The sequence below is a fragment of the Zosterops lateralis genome, assembly GCF_965231275.1.
Source record: "Zosterops lateralis genome assembly, chromosome: 6".
NCBI classification, from domain to species: domain Eukaryota; kingdom Metazoa; phylum Chordata; class Aves; order Passeriformes; family Zosteropidae; genus Zosterops; species Zosterops lateralis.
The window spans coordinates 14,224,910-14,240,224 of NC_139761.1; the positions used below are offsets into that span (position 1 = coordinate 14,224,910).

The 15,315-nt window shown below is 43.7% G+C and overlaps 1 protein-coding gene across 3 annotated transcripts in view; it reads right to left on the reverse strand.

The window, feature by feature from the left end:
• The window catches only part of LOC310911123 (uncharacterized protein C14orf132), a 39,929-nt gene extending 25,768 nt beyond the window's left edge, over positions 1 to 14,161 (reverse strand). For 2 of the 3 annotated variants that reach the window (XR_014590448.1, XM_083864380.1), the window contains exon 1: positions 14,059 to 14,145. Coding sequence is in view for 2 of the 3 variants with exons in the window: in XM_083864380.1 (XP_083720506.1) it covers positions 14,059 to 14,088 (30 nt within the window). In the remaining variant the exon portion in view is untranslated. Of the gene's footprint in view, positions 1 to 14,058 lie in introns of all 3 variants that reach the window. The other variant, XM_083864381.1, reaches the window with a different exon arrangement.
• Between the last annotated feature and the right edge of the window lie 1,154 nt (positions 14,162 to 15,315).

Consider the following 15,315-nt stretch of genomic DNA (forward strand, 5'->3'; position numbering starts at 1 on the left):
CTGTCCCTCTGGGGCTTTCCTGGGCAGGGAGGAAGGTGTGGGCTGGCTCCCTCTGGTCAGCATCAGGTTTATACGACACAAATGCACATAATGCTGCTCCTCCCTGCTGCTTTGCTTCCTTTTGCTTCCCATCAATCTGTCTCTTTCAGAATGTGTCAAATTTTTCAAAAAAATAGATTTGGAGGCTATCTAGTGGATTCTGTGCTTCTGTGAAATAGATTAAAAAAAAAAAATCCAGTTCTAAAGGATTCAGGTTTTTGCTGATGGCTCCCACAACACAAATCCAGTGCATGGTTTGGGCAGCACAGCCCACAGTTAAATTTGACCTACAAAAACAAATGTAGCCCAGACAGTGTATGAAATAAATACTCCTATAGGAAAAACAATATCCCATTTGAAAGATGACTGGGAATTGTGCTGCTTAAAGCACTGGTTACAGAATTCCTGGGATCACAAAAGCAAGTCTACTTTATGATTAATTAGAAAAACAGAAGAAAATAAAATTAAGTGGGAGGGAAAAGAAAAAGGCCAAATATGCTGACTGCTATGCTTTGGAAGCTACAATCAGGTGCCTCCAGGGAAATGCAGAGCTCTAATGATGTACCAGTGAGACTGACACCAAGAGGTACCACACCCAGGTATGAGATCCTACACATAATGTAAGTTACTGAATGAATAAATAAATACATCCTTAGTGGTTCTCAGAGATAAGCACCCAAATTATTTGATAGTAACTGATGAGGCAGGCACAAAAGGAACAATACTATCACACAGAACCATGGCAAAGGAGGGTCAAATGGTAGCAGAGATACTCAAACTCTGCCATGTGTTGCTGTGAGTCAGGAATTAGATGCAAGGCTGCAGCAGCCCCTTAAAGCAAAGCGACAGCCACAGAGAGACGAACAATCCTAACAAAGAAGGGTAAAATGTTTCATAGCAGATGGGAAGCCACACCCCTGAAAGCACCATCCACCTTGAGCTTTTAAGCACACACAGCCACACTCAAAAACAGAGGGATAGGTAAGTCCCAGTTAGGAACACTGACAGCAGGCCAGCCTGATTACAAAGGCCCTCTGTAGCTGCCACTGTGCTGGAGTGTCTCTGCTGCACTCAAGGGATAATGGCTCTCCACTCCAAGCCAAACATGCACATCTTGCCATGGAATGCTTTTTCTGTGTGGTCTTCTCCACAGCTTTGAGGAGGAGGAAAGCAGAGACCAAAGGAAAAATATGGCACAACATCCATGTCCCTAAATGCTGTGTCTTCATGGGATGTTATGGACTTACCCCACTTCTGTTTATCTGGGATTGTCCCACTTCAGCCCCAAAAACAGACCACAGATTTTAATCTTATCAACTTTCTTGACTTACTGGGTTTTTTTACATATCTATTGTCAGCCACTGTTTGACTTTAATAAAGATTTACTGACTAAATACAACAAGTTGCATGCCCACATTTCTGGGGATGCAATGATGGAAAATATGAGCTTCTGCCTTTGTTGTTTGGATATCCAAGAGCAAATATTTATATTTTCAATTTCTTTTCTCCTCCACATTTTCAAACAAAATAGGAAAGTAATCTCTAGTTGTTATTTCTTTGAATATTTGCTCGACTATGAATTTACTTGGCCTTTCTTACAGTAAATATCACTTGCTTACAGGTGAGAATTACTCATCACTGCTGAGCAGGTAATAAAATCAGGGAATAAAACAGCAGCAAAGGACAGGAATCAGCATGTTCCTGCATTTGCTGAGGCACATCCCTTCTTGATACAACTTCACTCAGAAGAGAAATGTGTGCTTTCACCAGGTAAGTTAAGGCCTTGACCTTAACTCTTCTATTAAGTTAACAGAAACAGTGAAATTCTCAGGTCAAGCAGTAGGTTGCAAATCACACAGAAAGTGCTGACAGAGCTATTTTACCTGTGCCTCAATATTTTTCAAGTGACTGATTTTAAAAATAAAGTGCTAACAATGCAACTGCAGGAATATCATGTTTGTTTATTTTCACATCAGTGACTGAGAAGCTGTAAATAGGTGTGACAGCTGCTGCATCCCCTCTGTTGTCACCACTCTGCTGCTCCTGTGAGACAGGCAGTGAACAGGATGATTACTAGGACTGACAGGAGCATAGTATGATCCTGAGGCAAAGAGTAGTACATGAGCTCTATTACTCCAAAACGGATGTCAGGGTTTCTGTCAAAATCAGCACACAGAAAGACACTGGTTTTTTGGGGAGAAGAGCACACCTTGCTCTGCTTGTTGGCCAAGCTTTACTGAAATGATCCAGAGTCTGAAAGTCCCAGTTTTCCAAACTTCTCTAAGATCATCTGCCAGATTCATTTTGAAGGAAATGATACCATAGTTTAAAAAAGCCAAAAACCAAAACAAAACAACATAAAAGTCAGAGCTTGATTGTCATGAATCCAGTACTAAAAGACAGGGCTATAAGCTTCAAGCTATAACTTCATTAATGGCTGGAAGAACTTAAGGGATGCTCTGTGCATTTCCTGCTGGGCCACCAGACTGCACATGTGGAGTAAGAAGGATTTCTTGCTTTGCCTCTGCAACCCATGGCCAGTTTAAGCTTCCACACTAAAGAGTGCCAGACTGGGAATATGTGCTCACTAAGACCCTTATATCCTCTGTGGCCTCGTGGGACAGTCTGGCCTTCCTCTCTGTATCCTTTAACTTCAGGTGAAACTTTACACTCTTCATGAAAATTTTTGAAGATTTATGAGAATAAAAATCACATTAGAAGTTGAACTCAGTAAGTTGAAGGTCACTGCTGGATGCAGCAGTTGGACAACAACCCTGAAATGCAATGAGCAACAGACACAGCTGTATTGTCTGTTACTGGTTGCCAATCTATGTATGGCTGCCCATGCTGGCCCAGCCTCACCTCCCTGGTCATGCCACAGTTCTGCAGGACAGAGCAGAGGCACCACAGATCATCACAGCACTGGGGTGCAAGGTCCGAGTCATGTCTCACATAAATTTACAGGATATGCCTGATGGCTGCTTATATTGTAGTGTCCCTGAGGTCTCTAGAGTAAGTATGGAAATGCACCACTCATACCCTAAATGTTACATATTTCTGTAAAAAAAGATATCATGAATGTGGTGGAGTCCAGTTGAATTGCCATCATAACCTAGGGACAATACAAGGTATTGAATTTTTCTTTAAATCATTAAAAAATCTAACACTAAGAAATTACTGAATGTTTGCATTAATGAAATGATATCCTTGATTAGGCAAGGATAAACTTAAGAGTGTAAAGCTATGTGATTAGTTTTCTAACAGCAAAGATCAGGTGGCAAAACAAGGCCAACTGTCATTATAGAAGAGACTCTCCTATTTATTGCTCTCTAGAACCGAGTTTTAAGATTTTTAGTAACACTTGACTTTGCCATTTCCAAAGCAAACAGTTACAGAAATAATGAGCTGGTTCCTGGCAGTTGGCCATCATTCTCTACACCAATTCAAATCAGACCATGCTGTGTCCTCAAGGCAGACTCTTGAGTTTGGCCATACCTACCTTTGCTTCTTATTCCCATTTCCCTTCACCTGTCAGCATGACTCATGGCATATGCTGGCACCTGAAGGCTTTAAGGCTCAGCAAGAGATTATCATCATGGCAGCAAAGACTGCAGCTTACATCAGCACATTGTCTTCTGCCTTCTTCATGCCCTCCCTTCTGCCAGACATTCTGTGCAGACCAGAGGTTAGGAGACAAATGTTTTAGAGGCAGCAATGTTTATTTAGTCATCCAAATACCCATCTCTAAAGCACTGTTAAGGGTATTATGTACACTAAAGTGATAAGCAAGATATGTACCATGAAAACCACCCATGCTGAAAACTACAGCTGGCTGGGTAAAGAAGGTTACCTGTGAAACATTTATACTGTGAAAGTATAAAGGACAGTTGTAAGTTAAGTCAGGAGGTGCATGTCTCTTTTCACACTTGATAAGATTACAGGAGAAATGAGTTGCAAAACTACCTTGGAGAACAAGAGAGAGAGCAACCACAATTCAATTTCTTCTGCTTCTGTTTCATGTCCTTGAGAAATGCCAGAGAACGCACCAGGAGAATAAAACATCTGCCACCTTGACAACAAATTTCACTGCCTTGCTCATCTGCAGAGTTTCACTGCATGCTCAATCACATGGCTCAGGGACCAACACAGAATGAACCATTTCACAGCCTGGATCCTATCACAGAATAACCATTTGGCATGCCTTTATGTTAATAACCACATATTTAATGAAGGTGACATCTAGGTCTGTGAGGGGAAAGATATCACAGCACAGGCAGAGGGAGGAGTGTGAATGAATTTTCAGTATCTTTCTCACAAGTGACTGCTGGGCTCAGCATCTGGAGGAGAATTCAGAACTGTTCAGATTGAGGCTGTAAGCCACTCAGCTCTAGCTGAAGAACAACCAAAATATAAAGCAGAGCAAAGGAGGTGACATTTCTATTCCTGAGATTTAGATTCTACATCAAGCACCACTGAATTTTTACTAAGCTGCAGGCCAGTAAAGACATACTAACAGGTTTGTCTTTAGTAAGTCAACTGGGAAAGTTTCTGCTGTGTTGCTTACAGTTTCAGTGATTGCAACATTGATGCATTTGCATCTCTTGTCCCTGAACAGGAGAATTGTTTACTCTTTTGACCCCATCTTCCAGAACTAAATTAAAATTTCTGTAGGACTCAGACTGGAGCTGGTGCAACTATAGCATCTGAAATAATTTATAGAAGGTAAGGATGGAGGATATGAGAGATGAAGAAAGAAGATACCCAAAGAGGAGAGAGCATACCTGAATTGGAAGGAAAACATTTTACATAGGTATACAAGAGAAAAGTTGTGAGGAAACCCTTGAGAAAGACCCATAAAAACTTACGTGGTGCATCAAGGAGGATAAGGTAGAAAAACAAAAGGAGTAACCCAACATATTTCAAGTGGAGCTCACTTTTAAAGAAGAGCTACTATAATACCTCAAAATACTTTGGCACTTATTCCAGATTATCAAGATTATTATATATAGATAACATATATTATCAATATATTATTAATTATATACTTCATTTAAGCAGAAGAGAACTTCAGCAAATTACACACTTTAGGCATGCACTTAATTAGGGTCTAGATATTTAAAGGTGATCAGTTGCTGCAAGTCCTTGGGTTCAGCTGACATCTCAGGAATCCTTTAAAACTTTAAATTTTAGTATTTTTGTTTCAACATCAGTCCTATTGTTACTTTTTCTCTCTGAACATACACCTCAAAACCTCTACACATCAGTCAAAGAGACACAGCTGTCTTTTTCCCTTCCATGCAGCAACTCTGGTATTGGTGTCTTTTATCAGTCACAGAACCCAGCACACCATCCCACATTTTACAGATGCTCTTCCAGCTGTTTTGGCAGGGAAAAAAAAAAAAAAAAGAAAAAAAAGAAAAGGAAAGGAAAAAAAAAGCCACAGTGAAAGTTTGGTTTTGTTTTAGTTATGCAGGCTCATTCCTAGAGTGCTCTCCTTTCATAACATTTGAAAGGCTTACAAACAAAATTACAACAAACAGAACCAGCTGAGGTAAACAGCTTTTAATATTCTTACTTTTTAAAACATTTCTACATTAGAGATAATCATCTTGCAAAACAAAAGGAAATGGCCCTGTATGCAGCAGCTTGCTTCCTAGAGGTTCTGAGCTTTTCCAAAGCGATCGTAATCATAATGATTTCTAATTAGCTGCTGCTGGTCTGGCAGCTACCAGGAGTGTGGAATTCAGCTAAGACTAAAGATTCAGTGTAAGAGTAGGTGTCATTTCAAAAGGCTGGTGCTGTGAGACAGACTGAGAGCACTGTGTGGGTGTGTGAGCCAGCAGGGGAACGGGCAGGCAGCGAGTACCGCTCACAGCACCAGTTCTGGCTGCCCTGCACTTGTGGTTCTGCTCACAGGGAGAGATTTCCACCTTGTACTGCCTCTGCTCCCTGTAATCCTGCCAGCACTGCAAAGCACACAGTCAGTCAGTGCTCAGTGCTCCTGGTCTTTGTGTCACAGCTGGCCATATTTTCTGCTCATACTCAGTGCCCAGTGTGAGGACAGGCATTCCTCACTGCAGCACCAGTGTGGACAGGACTGCACACCCTGACCACACAGCACCTCCAAGAAACATGTCAAGGAGTTCACACACCTCATTCTGACCCTTTTTGTTCCAAAGTGCTCATAACTTGCACATGAAATGTCAGGATCCTCTTTGCCAAGGGCTTCCATTCCATGGAAATGGAACAATCCCAACATGTTAACCAGCACAAGAAGCAGATCAAGCCACTGATCAAGCCACACAACTATCATCAGTTTACAACTAATTTTCAAGGATCTTCCTTTCATGCTTCAAAATGTATCTGCTAGGAAAAAAAAAAAAAAAAGGTGTTTATAACAATTACAGAAAACCATCAGTTTTTCAAAAGACACCTTTAAAAATGATCATCCTTGTGAGCAGAGGAAGGGGTTAACAGTAATTCTGTATAGGATACCATACTCATCAAACCAAGGTGTCTGCTGAAACAACTACGGTGTTCAGAGTACTACAACAGACCTCACAAGCTCAGGTAGAAAATGCAATTCATGACCAAAAACACTTTCAAAGAAAATAAGGTCCAGCAGAGAGACATAGCAAACTAAGAAAGTTGGTAACTGCTGAATTTACTTAGGTTGCTGCTCTAATTTTCTGCTTTCCGCATCACTGCACTCCATCTGAATGGTCTAATCTTTGACCAATGATCCAATTTGATGGTGTATGGTCACCAAAGGATCACACTGCTTTACTTAATCCTATACAACCCTTTGAATCATTTGGATTTTTTTGCTTTTGTCTGTTACGGGAATAGGTTAGGAAGATGGTGAAACTAGCTTCCTAATGGCCAGCATCCATTTTATTTTCAACAAAAGTTAAACCAGGATCTCAACCCCCATGTTTGCAGCTCATCAGTGAATTGAGAAATTCATCCTAAACTAGCCAAAAACAAGATAACACCACCACTACCACCACCCTAATGTATAACCAGTTGAGATTTTCCAGCCTATGGATTCTGAGGACCCAGCTTGCCTAATCAGCTGCTACCCAGAAACTCCATTCTCATCAAGGCTGCCAAGAGAATTATTGCTCAGTGTAGGACAGGGTTGGGCTCTTACTGTTCAAGAAAAATATGCTCCTCAACAGGCAAGATATTTGGCATGAATGTAGTGCTGCTTCAGTCTTCATTTCTCTTACCTGCCATCTCAAGCTATTCTCTGTGTACAACAGGACACCAGCTACTGCTGCATTCAACTGTCTTGTGAAATGCTTTGTCTCTAAAACACGTGAATGTCTATTTGCTATTATACTACAAACCTCCTTTCCACACTCAACAAAGATAGAAATATGTGACATCTGCTGTTTGTGAAGTTTTTAGCACATAACAGCTGAAAATCATAGAAATTATTTCAAGAAATATTAAATTGTCACAGAATTAGTGTCACAGAATTAGTGTCACAGTTAATGGGCACATGAAACACGAATTATTTCCAGTTTCTTCTAACACTTGTTGTGCAAAGGTGCACAAACATGTGGCTATATGAGCCACATCCTACTTCCCCTACCCCACCATCCACCTCCTACCGCATCCTCCTGTTCCAACATTTAAGAGCTCCTATGAGAAATTCATCATGCTATTAATTGGTGAAAGCACTGTCACTTCAAAACACTTAGTCTCAGGCTTCCCTGAATTAATAATATGACCAATAATAGGTTCCTCTTGCTCTCCTAGGATATTTTTCTATGAATTGCAAAGCATTCTCTCTTCATCTGTGCCAGGCTTTAAGACACCTCGTTTTAAGCAAGGGGACAGTCCAGCTGATGTTACTGGAATAATATACACGTGTTCCAAGTGCAGTAAATGTTTAAGTGTTTTGCTGGATTGGAATCCCTGCTTTTAACATCTTTTGACAGCAATTACAAGCACAATCCTGGAACAACAGCCTCCTCCAAAGTGCAGTATCAACACTTTATAAAAACAGTATGCCCAAATCTCCAATGAATTTTCAAAAGCTTTGCTGGAACAGAAATTTCAACTATACAAGACTTGGAAATGTAGTCTGCAGTGTTACTGCAGTGATAAGAAATGTGAAGGGATTCCTCTTGTTCCCTGCACTAATAAAAATCTAATGCAATTGTGCCAAGCAGCCAACAGAAAGAAAACGTTTCTCACCTCAACTGTTGGCAATATCCTGGATGAGGGCACTGATTTCTGCACACAAAAACAGGATTTCAGCAACATCTGGATTATACAGCTGGTTCCGCTGGCTGTGCTATACCACAGCAAGACATCAGGACTTAAGACTGAAGCAAAGCATCTGAGAATGCCTTAAACTCAATCTTTCAGCTTCCTGATGCTCTGACTCTATTGTAAGTCAAGACATTCTGCAGGAATCAAAGAATGCTAGAGAAAATGACTTTAACCTTCAGAAGAAAGCGGAACTGGTAATGGTCAGTGCCCTATTATGCAGATAAGTGAGCACTGAGCTGGTTATATAAAAGAATGACTACAAGCTCCTAGCTAACATTATTAATGTTTAATGCTATAGATCAAAGATGTTTTGTCTTAGGTCTTAGATTATAATCAGGGCAGCTTTTGACAAGGAGTTGTTCATGCATCTTTTAATCCCAACTCTCCACTGGTTTGGCAAAGAGCTTGCTTTTAAGTGATTCCATTTTTTAAAGAAAAAACAGTCCTAAGCATACACCAGTAATTGCAAAGCTTCCAAATGGCCACCATTTAGCACAGTCAAAGAGAGAGACTCCCCAAGTGCAAGCATGACTGAAAGGTCTGTCTTTCTCTGGAGCTTTCTCGGTGGCACATGTATGGACAAAAAAACACACAGCTCACGTTGAGCAAGCAGCCTGGATTCTGTTTTGAGCTGGTGGGAATAGCCTACCCAAACCACAAATCTAAACTCTCTTTTTTAATACCTTCAGATTACCTAGCTGTAAGAAAGAGCACACAGCTAATAAAGGCTTTGAATCCCTTTCAACCCCTGAGATGAGGAATAGATAAAGGAAGAGTGGGAAAACAAATGCAGTATTATCCTGCACTCTGGTTCCTCTGTGCTGATACAGCAGAGTACAGCAGATCTTAATTGTGCATCCTCTAACATCCAGAAATCTGATTAGAAAGGAATTAAAGGATACTGGACCTATGTCTGGGTTTTCTGGAAATGCAGAAGCTTTGCTCAGGTGACTGGGTGTCCAAGAACACCAAGCACAGCCTCTGCGCACACACCATGGGCTGTCCATGTCAGCTGGAAAATGTGAGTATAAAGCTGAAGGGTCTGGAACACAAGGCTGATAAGGAGTGGTTGAGGGAGCTGGGGATGTTTAGCCTGGAGAAAAAAGAAGCTCAGGGGACCTCATTGCTCTCTACATCCACCCAGAAGAAAGCTGTAGCCAGGTGGAGGTTGGTATCTTCTGCCAAGCAACAAGTGACAAGGCAAACTTGAAACAGCCTCAGGTTGGGCCAGGGAAGGTTTAGAATGGATATAAGGAAACATTTCTTCATGCATAGTGTTGCCAAACATTGGAACAGGCTACCCAGAGAATGGTTGAGTCACCACCCCTGGAGGTAGTTAAAAAATGTGTAGATGTGGCAGTTAAGGACATCATTCAGTGGTGGACTTGGCAGTGCTATATTAATGGCTGAACTGGATCTTAGAAGTGTTTTCCAACCTTTAAGTGACATAATGACCATGATGTTATGATTCCATAAGTCAAAATGAAAGGATATTTTTAATCAAAGTTTGCAGAATCTGCTATTGTAATATTTTCTCATAAAAATCTCGGATGACATCATTGACCCTAAATGAACTCAGCTCATCCCATGTATTCCAGGGCTTTTCTGAAGTTATACAGCACTTCATAATGTATGTTTCATGTGAAAGCATGGATTGTTATTCTGACATGGTAATAGGGAACTATATGGTTTCTTCAAGATGCACCAAAGACCATCTCCTTGCTTTGGGGAAGGAGACCTGAATTACTGCCAATGCAATGAAAGGCTTCAAGCAACTTGAAAGATCACTGCCAGACCTGAAATCCTAGAAGATCAATGGAGAACACAAAAGCAATGAAATGATCTTTATTTTATAATGGTTTTGCTTTCTGTACCAAACTTGTTCATTTGTTTCTCTATCTCCTGAAGTATGGCATCACTTTTCATATTTAAAACAAATCCCCATCACTCCAACTGAAATGAAAGATTATAAAAATACAACTTTTACTCATACTCAAACTATACACGAAGAATTAAACTTCTTGTACTTCAAATCCTCAGAAACTGTTTACAAAGAGGTTTTGAACATGGAAAAATCATCAACTATATATGACTTAGTAAAAAAAATCCATAGAAATAGCCATACTCCCAAGGCTCTTGCTACCTTTTCCCTGTTCTAAATGTAAAAGAAAAAAAGACCATTCATCTGACAATTAAAATTTTATTTTTACTGTAGGGAGACATACTCGACCATAAAAACACTGCAAATTAAGGAAATCCAGTCCTCATTTTCAATATGAAACCAAAAACACAAGAAACACTTCTGGAAAATTAAACTGCAAACATAAATCTTGAAAAACGTATCAGTAACATTATGACTGCAGGTGCTGCCCAGCTCATATCAATTTGGATCATACTGAAGACCATGACATCATTTTTTATTCTCTGTCTACTCATTTTTTCCCCCACTAAAAGCTTCTGTTTTTTTCAGGCTGAAGACATGTTTCAACCCTGCTTCCATTAACTTTTTTTATCAGCTGGCTGTTAAATCAATATTAATTTTAGTCTGTCAGAAGCAGGGAAGGGGGCAGCTCAGTCCTGGGCATCTGACAGCAACCCCCTAACCCCTGAAAAAAGCATCGAGTGCTCTTTGCCTGGATGCAGCATTCAGCACCTCCCAAATCCAGGCTTTTATACTGGAAGCAAAAGTCTCTACCTATGAGAAGTGGCTATTTCTGAGGTTACCTAGACTACCAGAGCACTCTGAAATCACTGATCAACACACAGAAATGAGCCAGTCATACAGCTTAGCAGTGGCTGAACATCTTTGGCACAGCATTTTGAGATGTAAAGCATTACTTTAATTAAAATATGGATTTAAAATGGAAACCAAATGACTAGCTGCTAACAGGCTTTGACTAGGTGTGAGTCCTGCTCATTAGGACCTTAAACCAAAGCCAATTAGAGCACCAGCAGAACAGAAGACACTCAAGCCTGCTCAATCAACTACTGATTGGAGATGAACACACTGATGCAAAAAGGCTTATTTTAACAACAGATTTAACAGTTACCATCCAAAGCTGTTCTTCATAGCATAGCTAATAAATACAATACAGCTGGGGTGTTCAGGTAGTTGCTCAAGCTGCACTTAGGAGGAGGCCAGATTTTAACTGTTCATTGCACTCTGTAGAATCACTGAGGCTGCAAGTGGTAACCAAACTCACACACACTCTACTTCTGTGTTTCCATCAGAGGGGCTCTAATGTACATGTTATTTATGCCATCTGACAAGACATCTAGCAAAGCCAACTTGGGTCCGCAGTGAGCAGTGCAAAGGTGTGATAACACACCAAAGCAATTTATAGGAACACAAATAGTCTACAGTATCCTGTAAAAATAAATTAAATTGAGAGATAACCATTACTTGTATGCCATTAAGCATCTTAGTTTAGGTATTACCTATTTTTCTACAAAATATTAATGTGTCTGGTATTCATCAGGTAAAATGTAATACCTGCTGCAGATGAATAATAATGAGAGTGATAGCAGAGTATCTTTAAAAGTGATAATGAGCAAAAAGCACAAGTCAATAATTCTCTTGTGTTCTTTTAGTCATTTGCTATTGAAAATATCTCACTGGACCACACCACCAGAGATGCTACAGAAATGATTCAAACAAAAAAGACAAAAAGATATAGAAGTGAAAAGAAAGCTGAAGAAAAGCAATACCTAAATTAAAGGAGTGACACACTGGGGATTAAATGCCACTGTGGTGTCAGGAATGGAAAGGGCTGACAGTTCAGAAAGGTACAAGAGGCCTGTGACAGGGACTAACAGAGGTAAATGCAACCTCCACTATACACAGTGATCTAAGAAATTGATTAATTTCCTTCAGTAGCAAAGGAGCCCAGGAAATCCCCTCCTACAGCTTAGCAAAGGTTAATTACACCAATATCCCCTGGAGGAATTCCCACATGCCCTGTGCTGTGCAGACCCGATGAGCCCTGTGCCCCACTGGGAGAGATCTGACAGCCCTGACTGCTTCCCGCCTTCCCCATCACCCAAAGGGCTTTGTGGCACAGCTCCAAGGTATTCCATCCTTTCTTCATGAGGTCTATTGCCTCACGTTCATCTCACACTGAAACAAAAAGCTATCAATTGTAATTTCTTGTGACAAAGGAAAACAGCAAATTAAACCCACAGGATCGAGGAGGAAAGTACATTTCACTGTAAACTGCTGCGTTAAAAACCTTAGTGAGTGCAAGATACATTTGCACAGGGAACTGTTCTGAGAGAAGCAAAGGAACAGGGCTTTGTGACTCTTCCAAGACACAGAATTAGTGTAGGAGTTATGTGGAATATGGGACAGCAAGAATAAGGGAGAGTATAGGAAGAGAATGGGCAGCACTAGTCCCAGCTTTGGCACACTCCACTCTGATTATGGGTAAAACCTGCTGCTGGTGCTGCACCTCTGCTTCTGCACTATGGGGACATTCCACTCCAGCTCTGTGTTTAGGGAACAAAAGATGGACACAGGGAGCTCACTCATTGTGCTGAGGACCAGAGGAAAATGATCTGACTACTGCAAATTTTCCTTTGAATACTCCAGTTACTAGGAAGATCTCATATCAATAGAAATTATGCTTTCCTCCCCATTGTGGTTTTCCTTAAAAAAAAAGAAAAAAATCTTAGAAACACTGCTACCTTCAGAAAGGCAAAGCCTGACAGCCCCTCAGACTTCCTCAGTGGATTTTAGAAAGAGAAAAAGACAAAACAGCCATTGCATTAATGAAACAGAACAACAGCACAAGGATTGGATTAGATTTGGCATCCAACAAACACCTCCAGCTGAAATCAGCACTCAGGGAGCAACAGTGCAGAAAGGCTTTCCTGGCCCCTACTGCACGTCTAAATGGTGATGCTTTTTGGCAAAATCACAAACTTGGATCCAAATTATTCTTGAAGAAAGCCAATTACACATAGGTACCCACATGAATTGAAGAATATATCCTGGAAAAAGGTAATGGATGGTCAGTGAGTGTGGCTTTTTCTCAAGCACAGCACTATCCGCCTGTTAAAAACCCAATTCACCTGGATTCACCATGATGATTTTTGGCTTTGGGTAGCTCATAGGCAGTACATACTTCTCAGTACATTAAGCATGAGCACATTGAACACCGACACCCACAATCACGCCTCGAGCTGGAATCCAGAACTAAGCTGCAATTTAAAAAATTTATTCACACAAAGAGAGGAGTATTTCTATACACGCCAAGCCGGATTCTGTATGCGTAGACAACTCAGAAAAAAACAAGACCACGGATGCACATACAATCTCAGTACGGAATTGAGGAAAAGAACCGAAAAATCGCATCTCCGATTTTCATTTACAGCTGGTTTCGGAGGATGGAGAGATGATTGCTGGCCCTGCCCAGCCCGAGGCGGCTGTCAGGGCCCCGGGGGCAGCCGGGGAGCGGCGGGGCCGCGCTGGGCCCTCGGCGGGGCGGTAACAGGTGCTGCGCCCCGAGCCGCGCCGCCAACTTCTCCTCAGCGGCGCTACCAGCACCAGCCGCCTTCCCCGCTTCCTTCCTCCTCCTCGCCCCTTCCCCGAGGCGCGGGGCTGCTCAGGTTACCCCGGCGCCGACGCAACTTTGGAGCGGAGAGGACCCGAGGAGAAAGCAGAGGAGGGATGCGCGCCCCGCCGCCCCCGCCCCGGGCTCCCGTCCCGTCCCGTCCGGCCCCACCATCGCGCACCACCTGCGCGGCCATGAAGGAGAGGTCCATGGTGCTGCCGCTGGAGCTGCTGGCGGAGCTGGCGGAGGTGCTGGAGCTGCCGCTGCCGCTGCTGCTGCTGCCGGGGGCGGGCGGGGCGCGGGGGCGCGGCGCGGGCACCGCCTCCCCCAGCAGCGGCGGGCGCGGCCGCGGCAGCGGAGCCGACACCGGTACCAGTTCCAGCTCCGGCGGCTCCCGGCACGGCACGGCACGGCCCGGCCCGGCCCGGCCCGGCCCGGCGCGGCTGGCGGGCGGCTCCGGCAGGGGGCGGGGGCGGCGGGGACCCGGCCCCCGCGCTGGGCTGGGCTCGGTCCGCCCCCGCGGCGGGGGGAGCCCGGGGCGGCCCCGCTCCGCTCCGCCCGCCCGGCCGCACCTGCGGGGCGGCACCTGCGGGGCGGCACCTGCGGGGCGGCACCTGCGGGGCGGCACCTGCGGGGCGGCACCTGCGGGGCGGCACCTGCGGGGCGGCACCTGCGGGGCGGCACCTGCGGGGCGGCACCTGCGGGGCGGCCCTGCCCCGGCCCCGCCGCTCCTCCCGGCCGGTGGTGTCTGTGGTGGCCCGGGAGCCCCGCGGTGGGGCCAGGCTAGCCCGGCTCGAAGCCCCGCGGTCCCTGGAGGCTGTTTGGGCAGCGGGCCGGGCCGGGTGCCGGGCACGGCGGGGGGGCGGGGGCAGCCGCACCGCGGAACCCCCGGGGTGGGTCTCCCCGGTCGGAGCCGATGACGGCCGGGTGGTGGGGAGCGAAGAGTGATTAGTGATCGGTGCAGCCACGGGCAGATGCGGCTCTGCTCGGCCCTCGCGGCGTGTGCAGCTCCTCTGCATCACAGGCGCCTCGGGGGATGCTCACCTGGCGGTCACACTGGATCTCCTGCCCAGTTTGCTAATCCATCGCCTGGCTTTTAACATACTCGGGCTCCCTCTCTCACCACGACTGAAAAGAACTCCCAACGGCTCAATCTTAAACCTTTCCATGGCTGAGGTGTTGGAACTTTATTTTCAGCTTCTCTCCTCTTTGTTCCCAGAATTTGCTGTAGAACAATACACAATAAACATATTTTGTCCCTTTTCTTATGCTTTTCCCTGTTCCTCACAGATACTATTTTCACTTTTAGCATAAAAAATTCAGTGTATTCATTCACCTGTTGGTTCTGAAAAATCTTTGACACAACACAAAAACGTAATAATAATAACGCAGGATAATAAAAATGTGTGTCTGAATGCAGTGAAAGCTTTTTTTTGTG